The sequence below is a fragment of the Lactuca virosa genome, chromosome 9 (genome assembly GCF_052849685.1).
Source record: "Lactuca virosa cultivar CGN04683 chromosome 9, Lactuca_virosa_CGN04683_v6, whole genome shotgun sequence".
Lineage (NCBI taxonomy): Eukaryota > Viridiplantae > Streptophyta > Magnoliopsida > Asterales > Asteraceae > Lactuca > Lactuca virosa.
In genome coordinates, this window is record NC_136434.1 from 69,206,812 (window position 1) to 69,219,565 (window position 12,754).

The 12,754-nt window shown below is 36.6% G+C and overlaps 2 protein-coding genes and 1 pseudogene across 2 annotated transcripts; 1 reads left to right on the top strand and 2 right to left on the bottom strand.

Moving 5' to 3' along the window:
• Positions 1-2,159: 2,159 nt before the first annotated feature.
• LOC145139354 (secreted RxLR effector protein 161 pseudogene) lies at positions 2,160-2,891 on the bottom strand (annotated as a pseudogene).
• Positions 2,892-5,768: 2,877 nt separating this feature from the next.
• Positions 5,769-6,212, bottom strand: LOC145139355 (uncharacterized). The gene has a single exon (XM_079073207.1). The coding sequence runs from the start codon at positions 6,210-6,212 to the stop codon at positions 5,769-5,771; it is 444 nt and encodes a 147-aa protein (XP_078929333.1).
• Positions 6,213-10,093: 3,881 nt separating this feature from the next.
• On the top strand, positions 10,094-12,348 carry LOC145136152 (probably inactive leucine-rich repeat receptor-like protein kinase At5g48380). Its single transcript, XM_079070338.1, has 2 exons — positions 10,094-10,994; positions 11,076-12,348. The coding sequence occupies exons 1-2, from the start codon at positions 10,131-10,133 to the stop codon at positions 12,000-12,002; spliced, it is 1,791 nt and encodes a 596-aa protein (XP_078926464.1). The 5' UTR covers positions 10,094-10,130; the 3' UTR covers positions 12,003-12,348.
• The last annotated feature ends 406 nt before the right edge of the window (positions 12,349-12,754 follow it).

The window sequence follows — 12,754 nt, forward strand, 5'->3', positions numbered from 1 at the left end:
AGCTGCGGAATTTGTTCCCAAAACAAAATATGATAAAATAAAGTTTATCAAGGCATTTCATCAAGACATGAATTTTCATTATATAACAATATTCGAGATGTCATGTTCCGATAAACAGACCAAAAGCATAAACAACAAAAGATAGACCATACAACAGTTACATATAACAACTGGTCTAATATCAAAAGATCTTGATAAGTCATCCAACTTATGCTCTCGCGCCACTACCTGTAATACAACAAAACTAAGTGGGTCAGGCTTGGGAGTCTGGTGAACATATAGGGTTTTCAACCCACAATAAATAATTACATTTAATTTCACCAACCAACAATAACCCGATTACCCATTCCCGTTATCCTCACTTTACGTCCCTAAAACAACATCTATCTCAAGGGACCTAATCTAGGATTTTTCATCGGGACGGACATTACTGTAAGGGGTTTCCTCAACAATAGATGTCCTAAAGGCAACCATGATGGGGATAGAGTACACCGGTGAACACATCGTTCACAACACCTACAGGTTATGAGCCTGCTAGCGTTCCACAGGACTGTCTAGAAAGAGTCTGTGGTCGTCATCCATACTCCGCTAGATGACTAGATCAACAACAACAACATCGAGGCCTCTCATCATTTTATCACACATCAACTATCTACCCATGCTTTACCCCAACATTTTAGTAGATAATATATATATATATATATATATATATATATATATATATATATATAAACATACATATGCAACTTTAAATCATGTATAATATATACATTCAATACTCAAACCAGATAACAGATAATATGCAACACATAGCACATATTCTTATAGAGATACTTCATATCTATGTGTTAGAAGAAAGTAACTACACACTCACTTGATCAGAAGATGATCGGACAACACTACGACTTTAAAAGTAGTACTTCTTCGGTGAAACTAGAAGATCTTCACACACCGGGCTTCTCGCAGGCAGAGGTTCGGCTCGGAAACTCTTTTCTTCTCGGGATCTTCGGGCTTCGGGACTTGCTTCGTGTCTCGGGATGATACCGGGGCTTCGGAGGGTTAAAATAGGGCTTAGAGAGAGTATCGGGAGTGAGAGAGAAGAGATTGAGCAACCAAACTCGGCTGCCCCTTGAATTCTATTTATAGGGCCATTTTTCAGCTCTCACGTCGTGAAAGTTAAGTTCTCACGTCGTGAACTTAGTCGTCACTGCATGCGTCATCACAGGTTGCGTCTGTCAGGCTCCAGAAGCGTCAGAAGTCAGTTGACGTCGTGAACACTGTTTTTCACGTCGTGAACTCTGACACAGCTTTGGGGTTCGCGCCCCGAACTTCAGAAATTCATAACTTTCGCATACGAGCTCCGTTTTCGACGTTCTTTATATCCACGTGTAAGTGAGATTATGCTCTACAACTCTCGTTTAGACTCCAATGGCTAATTTTGACTTTAATTTTAATATATTATTAATATATTATTTTTAGTAGGCCGGGACAGGAAAACTCCGTTCGAAATTCATAACTCCTTCATCTGAACTCCGTTTTCGCCTGTCTTTTTATCGTTGGACTACTATCGATGAGATCTTCAATTATCATTTAGAAAGTTTTGGCTTAATATCACTCGATCTCAATCTCGAGTTTCAGGCTGCATACTGCTAAGCTGAAACTTAGAAAAATCATAACTTCCTCATACGAAGTCAGATTTGGGCATTCTTTTTATGCACGCTCTCGGTTTAACGTATTCTACGACTTTCGTGTAGATTACTAAGGCTAGATATCACTCTATCTTAAATTCGTATTTTACGTCATTCAGCGTCGTGCCAGTTCTGTCGCGAAACTTCGACAGGTCATAACTTCTTCGTTATAACTCGGATTTCGACATTCTTTATATATTCGGAAACCTCGTCACGACCACTACGTCTTCATGTATCAATATTGGGTTTATCTAACATTTCATTTTCACGCTTATTTTTATTCTTAATTCATTTAAGCCACACAATTAAGCAATTAAGCATAAAACACATAATACTCAAATAATACATTCTTATTATTTCAAAATGAGTTACAAAGGTTAACCTAGACTATTACATCAACATTAATGCCTAGCCCAGAAACACGGGCGTTACACTACTCGACTTAGGATTCTAACAATCACCCCCGAATCTCTAAGTCCTTCTAGAGACTTCTTCGATCCCGATCAAGTTCCGCATTTCCTTGAACTTGGTTCGAGCTAGCGGTTTTGTAAGAATGTCCGCCTTTTGTTCTTCACCGGGAATGAACTCCACCTCCACTTGTTTGTTTTCAACACAATGACGAATAAAGTGAAAACTCGTGTGAATGTGTTTACTCCTTCCATGAAAAATGAGATTCTTCGTTAGTTCGATAGCCGACTTGTTATCAACTCTAAGAACCACTTTCTCTTGCACTTTGTTCATGATTTCTCCGAGCAAATCTTGAAGCCATATTTCTTGACATGCGGTCGTCATGGCCGCCATGAAATCCGGCTCGCAATATGACAAAGCGACGATATCTTGCTTTTGCGAAGACCACGTAATTGGAGATGACTCGTAGTAGAAAATGTGACCAGTTGTGCTTTTTCTGTCATCTGGGTCAACATTGTGACTACTATCACTATAACCAATAAGTCGCCTTTGTCCCATCCTTTCGTACTTGATTCCGTATCCCGTTGTTCCCCGTAAGTACCTTAGGATATGTTTGATTACACCGTCATGTGATTCTCTTGGACTTTGCATGTATCGGCTAACAACTCCACCCGCATATGCCTTATCGGGTCGTGTTTGCAAGAGATATCTAAGACATCCTACCACTTTTCGATATTGTGTTGGGTCGATTTCGGGTTCATCTTGGGCCTTTGACAATTTATTTACAGGTTCCATTGGAATGTGGGTCAGATTGCAATCATATAAACCGACTTCTTTTAAAATGTGTTGGGCATATGCTTCTTGGTTTATAGTAATCCCTGATTACTCTTGCTTAACTTTAATGCCAAGGTAATAAGTCAATCTTCCAAGATCCGACATCTCAAAGTTCTTGGACATCTCTGATTTGAACCTCTTGATCATACTCAAATTTGTACCTGTGACAAATAAATCATCAACATAAATTGCTAAAATTAGCAAGTTAGATCCTTCACTTTTCCGGTACACCGATGGTTCTTTCATGCACTTTTGAAATTTCATACTATTCAAAATCCCGTCAAACTTTGTGTTCCATGCTCGAGGTGTTTGTCTTGGACCATATAGTGCTTTTGTAAGGCGATACACTTTATGCTTGTTACCTTTCTTTATATAGCCTTATGGTTGCGATATGTAAACGGTTTCTTTGAATTCTCCATGTAAGAACGTCTTTTTAACATCTAAGTGGTGTAGCTCCCACCCATTTGTAGCAGCTAAGGCTATAAGAAACCGAATGGTTTCGATCCGAGCTACCGGATCAAATACTTCTTGAAAGTCAATACTGAGTTGTTGCACGTAACCTTTAGCAACCAACCTTGCCTTATATTTATTAATGGTGTCATCTGCATTTTTCTTCAATTTGAACACCTACTTGAGTCCAATTGGCTTCACCCCCATAGGCATGTTCACGAGTGTCCAAGTATTATTTTTGTTTATCGAATTGATTTCCGCATTCATGGCTTTTACCCACTCTGGTTCTTTCTTCGCTTCTTCAATCGATACCGGCTCGTCATTAGTTGTGAGAAGAAGTTCTTCGAGATTATCAAGATCAAGCTCATAATCTTGAAATCGTCTTGGTGGTACTCTTGTTCTTGAGGGCCTTTGGTTTTGCAGCTCCATGTTGAACATTATTATTAACCGGACTTGGTTGTTCATTATCTTGTACTTCCGCTCCGTCTCCAATCTCATGATCCAATTCAATCGGTTCTATTGGGTCATTGTTTACCTCGGTTCCTTGATTGTTGCTCATCTCGCCTTTTGGGTAGTCCCATGGTATTATGAATGAGCCCGGTTCTTCATTGTTGGTTCCTGCTTCTTTAATCCAATCCCACCCTTTGGTTTCATCAAAAATAACTTCTCGACTCATGATTATTTTTTGTGTCACCAGGTTAAATAATCGATAAGGTTTTGTAGTCTTGATCTTGCATCCAACTTCTTTAGATTAACCGGTTCAACTTTTGCATGTGCTAGACACCCAAATATACGAACATTTTCTAAATTCGGTTTTCTTTTATACAACTTTTCGTATGGAGTTGTATCACCAATGACTCTTGTGTAAACGTGATTGATTAGATTTGTGGAGTGATTTACCGCTCCTGCCCATAAGTAGTTTGGAACATGCATTTCCTTCATTATACTTCGTGTCATGTCCATAAGTGTTCGGTTTCTTCGTTCCACAATTCCGTTTTGTTGTGGAGAGTATGGGGCGGCAAGGTGGCGTTTGACTCCGTTTTGATCACAAAAAGAATTAAACTCAAGAGAAGTAAACTCACCTCCTCAATGACTTATAAACACCTTCAAAGGCTTTCCAATTTCATTATCCACCAAAGCTTTGAATTTTTTGAAGTGTGTAAATGCCTCATTCTTTTCTTTCATGAGATAAATCCACATAAATCGTGAAAAATCATCAATTAGTGTAAAAATATACCGATTTTGACCCTTGGTTGCTGGCGTGATCGGACCGCATAAATCACCGTGAACTAGTTCCAATGGTCGTTTTGCTTTGTATGTTGTCATAGTCGGGAATGACTTTTATTCTTTGCTTGCCCACCAAGCAAGACTCACACAATTGATTTTCATGATCACATTTGGGTAACCCTTTGACTAAACCTTTCTTGGACATCCTTTTCATTGACTCGAAATTGATGTGCCCGAGTCTCGCATGCCATCACCATGTATCTTCACTTAGTTTCGAATGAAGGCAAATAGGTACTCCAACTTGTAATTTTTTTTATAAAGGCGGTTTGGAGTTCTTTGTACCTTCATTAATAAGCAATTATCGACATCATGCATTGTTAAATAGTTGTCTTTCATTCGAATATCACACCCGACTTCGGTTGCTTGACCGAGACTAATAATATTGTTCTAGAGATCCGATATGTAGTAAATCTCCATCATCAGCCTTTGTTGACCCCTCTTGCCTTGGAAAAGTATAACACCTTTTCCTTTGATTTTTACACATGAATTATCTCCAAATTTAACCCTCCCGGTTATGTCTTCATCAAGTTTGGAGAAAAATGACTGGTTTCCCATCATGTGATTGCTTGCCCCGTTATCCAAATACCACACATCGTTATCTTATGAGTCGTATCGAGAGGGTATCACATTTTCTTCGTTTAAAAATACGGTCTCGTGTAAAAATACAGTCTCCGTCGGTATCGTCATATTCGACAAAATTACTTTCTTGTAATTTTTTAATTCGGTCCGGACATTAAGACGCAAAGTGGCCCGGTTTATCACATCGGTAACAAATAACCTTGGATCGGTCCTTTTTCGATTTGTTACGGTTCGGATCATTATTGGACTGATTGTTTTGATTTGTGGACTGAGTTAATTTTTTATTGTTATTGGGCGATTGATGTTTGGCCTTTCCACCATGAGAAACCCGGTTAGCACTATTTGATCCACCAGACCCATTAAACCCATTTGCATTATTAGACCCGTTAGGACCCTTCCCCTTCGTTCCCTTCTGATACTTTCGATTTGAACTTCCACCATGGTCGACGAACAGAACCTTCGTCTGATCCTCACCACCGATCTCATTCTCCCTGATCTGTTCCTCATATGCTTTTAACCGCCCTATCCTAAAGCTGTTGATTTCGAGGCGATACCGGACAACTTTCTAGCGTATGCGTCAATTGACTCCGACTCCGACATCTTGATTCGGTCGAATTCAACGGTTAGGGTTTGCAGCCTTGCTTCCTTGACCTGTTCAGCCCCAACGTGATGAGCTTTAATCGCATCCCAGAGCGCCTTTGAGGATTCAACATCTCCAATTTGCATAATTAGAGATTCCGAAATTTCCTGATAAATCAAACCCATTGCAAGGTAATCCTTCTCTTCATTCTTCTCTGTTCCTGGATCGATTACGGTCCATGCATTGTGAATCCGTAACACTACCTTCATTCTTAGTTCCCATATGGTGTAGTTGGTTGAATTGAGCATGGGACATTGTACTGAAGTGGCTCCGATTTCCTTCTCCTTCACCGGAGCACCGCCTGAAGCCCCTTCACCTCCTGTCATGTCGACCACCTTGTTCAACAGGTAAGTTTTTTTATTTATTTCAAATTAGAGCTCTGATACCAATTCTAATCAGATAACACAAAACAAAATGGAATAACTCTCCAATTTTATTGAGAAAATATAACTCAAAACTCAATAACGTTTTCTGCATAGTCTCATGCCTCGGTATCTATACAAATATATATTCCTAAACTACCAACTTGTAGAATAAGATTAGGAAACTTAAACCAACTTGCTTAAGCCCCAAGTTTACTTGGTCTCCAAGTCGTACTCGACTTAGAGTATTCGGTGTAGGCACATCTCGTGCTCGTGGTGGCTGACTTGGACGCCGAAAACGTCGTTATGACGGGGGAAACACCGCCCCCCCCCCTTCTCTTTTCTGCTCGTTATGGCACTTCTCGTGCCTGTTACCACTTATTGAAATGGGGAAAATGTATACGTTGGGATTTGACCGTTTGCAACGGTCAACATTTTAAATAATTTTTTTTTACCCTTTTTACTTTATATAAATACTCATTTTACTTCAATTTTTTACATCTTTCTCTCATTCTCTCTATATTTTATACTTTCTTTTAATAAAAAAATGGAGCAAAACCCAAACACCCCCCGTCCATCATCAAACCCAAACACACAACCAAACACAACCTCGCCTTTCAGATTTGCGGGTTATAAAAATTATTTCAACATTTTATCGTCTCAAGGATCACCACAAATCTCATATAAATGGTCCGCTTTCAATCCCGTTTCACCACCACTGCAATTTCCCAACTCACCATAACCTCAACAAAATCTATTTGGTCAAAACCCAAATTTACAACAAAATCTTAGGAATACTTATTTGGGTTAATTATGATTTTTAAGTAATTTGAATGGTATTTTAGTTATGACTTTAGGTTTAAAATTATGTTTTTTTAATTGTAATTGTAATTTTAGATTTTAAATATTATGTCTTTTTTTTTGTTTTTAAAATTTTATGTTTTATAAAAATATATTCATTTTAGTGATTAAAAAAAACATAAAAAGGAAAAAAGCCAAATTCGAAAAAAAAATCAAAAATAAAACATATTTATTCTCAAAAAGTTGGTGTTGCATCTTGTTGCCCATTTCCCTACTTGGTGTTATAACATCATTTGCTTATGTGGCATGTGAGGTGGCACAACTTGGTGTTGCATCTTGTAGCCCACACCCAATGCTCTTAGGATTCCAAGAAAAAGAACTCATAAATTTAGTCAATTTTTTGCCTGGTTGTGTCATGTTTACTTTGCTGGGAAAATGGAAGAAGGTTGAAGTCCATGTTTAAATAGGCTGCTGAAGATATCATTAGTTCTGTAGTTGATGAGATAAGTGTAGAAAGACTAGAATGTGATCAATAGTAAATACATCTTAACACCTTGTTACTATTTTTAGTTGATTTTTATGTTGACAGCTTTTTAAGGCTTTAAAAAGGCAGATTTTAAGTGTTAAACTTGCAGATTTTTTAAACAAATGTACTTTCTTGGTAAATTATTAGCTATTTGGTGCATCTTTTAAGCATTAAACTTGCAGATTTTAAGCATGAAAATGGCACTAGGGCTGTAAACGAACCGAACGAACACGAACGGGGGCTTGTTCATGTTCGTTCATGAACGGATAAACGAATGAGTTTTCTTGTTCATGTTTGTTCGTTTAACAAATTGCATTGTTCATGTTCGTTTATTTATGTTCGTGAACAAGTTAAATAAACATAAACGAACGAACATACACGAACAAAGATAAAAAAACATAATTGAACATATATAAACATATATGAACATAAATTAACATATAATATAGTAATGTGATCAAACACGATTAAACATATATAAACACAAAAATGAACTTATATGAACGAACGTAAACGAACAACATAAATGAATGTTCACGAACATAATTGAACGAACGAGACTATTGTTCATGTTCGTTCGTTTAACTAAACGAACGGGAATTTGTGTTCGTGTTCGTTCATTTATTAAATAAACGAACATAAACGAACTTCCCGCGGAACGGTTCATGAACAGTTCGCTGAACGTTCGGTTCGTTTACAGCCCTTAATGGCACAATTTAAGGCTTTGAAATGACAGATTTTAAGCCATCAAAATGGCAGATTTAGCACTGAAATGAGGATTAAACTTTCATTTTTTAAGCATGAAAGTGCATTGCTATTACAACTGTGGGGGGATTTATTAAACCTGATACAAGCAGTTTTATGTAAACAAGTGCCAACTAACTTTTGTGATTTTCTTCTAGAGTCATAAAGGTGTTGCTTGTTTTCGCAACAAACCATTTGACGTTAACTATTAATATTATATGGAGGCAGCTAAAGACACGAAAAAGACACTGGAGAAGTTTTACAATAAACTTAATGTGACCATAATCAATATAGGAAGCAAAGAAAATGGACAAAGTTATCAAAGAGATGCACAAAAATCGTATTAACCCCATTGACATACTCCCTCCGTCCCAAAATTATCGTCCACAGACAAAAAACATATAGATTAAGAAAAGCAATCATTAGTTTTGTCTTTTTGAATAAAATGACTCTCTTGCCCTTTTCTAAAACCAATTGGAAATGTGTGTTTGTAATTGTTCAAGTTTACTTTATTAAATGTTATGGGTAATATGGTAAAAGTGTATATCTCATTTTGGTAGTGGACAATAATTTTAGGACAAACTAAAATAGTAAGGTCGACAATAATTTTGGGACGGAGGGAGTAATAGGCAAAGATCAATGAAGCCGAGAAGATTTGTTACATAGAAGTGATTGTGGATGGCTTGATAGATTGTTGGTTATGTTTTTTAGTTGTTTGTTACCAATATTGAATTTGATATTTTGAATGTTAATTCTTGAAATAATAAGAATTTTGTAAATTTGGATCTGTTTGTGAATTATCGTTTTATATTAGACCCATGTTTCCAAACACTATATATATATATATATATATATATATATATATATATATATATATATATGGGAAAAGGGAATATACATTACAGCCCCACCTAAGCTTAGGTACTAAACCTCTTGAAAATACATTGTTTTACTATATAAAGATTACAGTTAATGGATTCACGGTTAATACTTCAAGATGTAAATTCAAGATCGACACAATAGGGTTTAGGGTTTAGGTTTAGGTTTAGGGTTTAGGGTTTAGGGTTTAGATTTAGGGTTAGGGTTTAGGTTTAGGGTTTAGGGTTTAGATTTAGGGTTTAGGGTTTAGGGTTAGGGTTTAGGGTTTATGGTTTAGGGTTTAGGGTTTAAATTTAGGGTTTAGGGTTTAGGTTTAGGGTTTAGTAATGTTCACTTGGGTGAAGTAATAAACGATAATTGAGGAAAGAAAACAGAGATGGTAAAACGATAATGAAAGAAAGAAATGTTATGGAGGATGATATATTTACCAAGTGAACCCAAACCGAGCATATTTAGCATGTTAAAACGACATATTTTAGTGGTTTAGTACCTAAGCTTAGGTGAGGCTGTAATGTATATTTCCTATCCCCTATATATATATATATATATATATATATATATATATATATATATATATATATATATATATATATATATATATATATATATATATATATATATATATATATATATATATATATAGAATTTGAAACAAGAAAATATATAATCTGACAATTTTTTTTTCTTCCACGTAAAATGTAATTGACAAATAAAATTAGCATTGCTATTATTGTAAAAGAGTGTTTGAATTAAAATTAGCATTTAGCATATAGAGGCTATAGAATTCAAAATTGAGGGCTGGGATTTGACAACCCGTGCCTTTGACTTATAAAACGCTTTCCCATTGCCCTATTTTTCTCGTTTAGCAGACTTATTATATAACTATGGCCATATTCTCTTTGTCATCATCCAACACTGGATTAACGTTAAAGATGGAAGGGAATTGTATTCCTAGGTTGTGCGTGCTGATGCTAACCATGCTAACTTGCTTTGCTACAATCAAAGCCGCTGAATCAGACATCAGTTGCCTAAGATCTATCAAGGAATCGCTGGAAGACCCTTCGGGTTTTCTTTCTACCTGGAATTTCAGCAACAATTCTGCAGGTTTCATCTGCAGGTTTACTGGTGTTGAATGCTGGCACCCTACTGAGAACAAGGTTTTCCATATTCGGCTACCAGGCATGGGACTCAGAGGACCATTTCCAATGGGGATAAGAAACTGTAACAGCTTGATAGGATTAAATCTGTCCAACAACTACCTCTCAGGACCCATTCCTTCTAACACATCACAGATTTTACCATTCATTACAACTCTCGATCTCTCCAACAACACTCTCACAGGTCCAATTCCACCTGGCATTGCGAATTGTACTTTCGTCAATGTTCTGATGCTTGATAACAACCACCTAACAGGCCAAATCCCTCCAGAGTTGTCTAAACTTGAACGCATGAAGGAATTTAGTGTCGCCAACAATAGATTGTCAGGAGCCGTGCCCGTATTTTCCAATACCAGCTTCCCTGCCGAAAGTTATGCAAACAACTCAGGACTTTGTGGAGGTCCGCTGAACGCCTGCAGCAAGGATGATGATCTTTTTTTTCCAGGGTTTGCAGTCGGATTTCCTCTTTCTACATTATTGAGTATGTTGTTTATGTTCTTATGTTGGCCAAGACTGCGTATAAGAACCAGTAGATATTATCCTTTTTTGATCAAGAAAAGAGAAAGGAGGACGCATCACCTCATTCCAAGAAATCCCCAAATCTTAATTGCAGAGAATGTTAGCAGCATGGAGACGAAGGTAAGATCCTCTCTCCCTTTTCTGTTGATCAAGAAAGAAGGAAGATATATACTCGTTAATGATTATTCGTTTAACATGTAGGTAATTGCAATGGAAAAGTTTATCTGCCGATTTAGTTTGCTGGAACTTGAAATGGCCACCAACGATTTTGACAACAAAAATGTCATTGGATACGGAAACATGGGACTCATGTACAAGGGAGAATGTCCAAACGGCTTGCTAGTTGCAATCAAGAGGCTCCATAGGTTTGAGAGCTTTGAGAAAGAGTTTTTGTCAGAAATTGAAATTTTAGGAAGATTGCGTCACACAAACTTGGTACAACTGCTAGGTTTTTGCTTTGAAATGGAGAAGAAATTTCTAGTATACAAATATATGAGTAATGGAACCCTCCATCAATGGCTATATGGTAGGCCACACCAAGAAGCCATGAAGATGGGATGGACTTTAAGGTTAAAGATTGCGGTAGGGGTGGCAAAAGGGATTGCATGGCTGCATCACAACAATGTCCTCCATCTCAAAATCAACTCAAAATGTATCTTATTAGATGACAAGTTTGAACCCAAGATCTCAAAATTTGGCAACGCCATAATCTTCATAGATACAAGTGACACCCCTTTAAGTGATTTCAATTTTATAGTTCCAGATTCTAGTCCCTACAAAGATGATGTTTATAGCTTTGGAATTTTGTTGCTTGAGTTGGTTACTAGTAGAGAACCATCGACATGGATCAACTCCCTAACAGATTATGTGTCGGGTGTGGACTTTGATCTGATTGATGAATGCTTAATGGGACAAGGATTCGATGAGGAAATATATGAAATACTAAAAATAGCAAAAAACTGTATTCATCCATGTGAAGATGAGGCAACAAACATGCTTCAAGTGTATCAAGCAATGTGTGCCATCCGGACATCAAGAAACGAAATATCCCTTGTTTCATACACTGATTTAGAAAATAACCAGAGAGATGTGCAGCTTCACTCTTATGATTCAAATCATTGTTCATAGAAATGAAATGAGACATACATAATAGTTTGTAATCTCTTCCTATCATCCTCTGTCTTCATTCCAGATGTTCGATCAAATCCCAATTGTGTAAAATACTTCTTGTCTCTTATGATCGAATCAACAGAAACCTTTCATGAGACGTTGTGCATCTAGAAGGAAAATGTTCAACAAACAAAAAAATTCCTAGAAAAATGTTCACAACATCATTACATAGTACGTACTGCAACTGAAGCTCTCAATCGATATCAGTGAAAAACAAACAAAAACAAAGACTTCCGGAAAATAAAATAAAACATTTCAATACTATTTAGGCTTACCACACATAGGTCCTTGTCATAATTGAGATCGCCACTAAATTTGTCTCTATCCGCATCCGATTTATGATGTCGATTTTTAGATTTATATATAAGAATGAAGGTAATATCAATATAATACTATTTTGTTTTTGGGGTGTGTAGTTGCAAAGAGTAACTGACATAACTCTGTATAGGTGTGTTTGCGTTTTAATTTTCTTTTTCATTATTTAATTCTTAGAGAAATGGATAGCATCACACAAGAGTACGAGTGTTAAAAAAAGATTTTTTTATTTTTATTTTTATTGTTATTATTTTTTTGTAACAGTCTAAGTGTGAGAGTTACTCTTCTTATTTTAATTTTGTTCTTATGTTAAATAAAAGAGCTTTCAAATCCCAACAAGTGATTTAAGAAACTAGAGACTAGTTTGGTGTCTAGGGGACTTTTCACAAATTTCT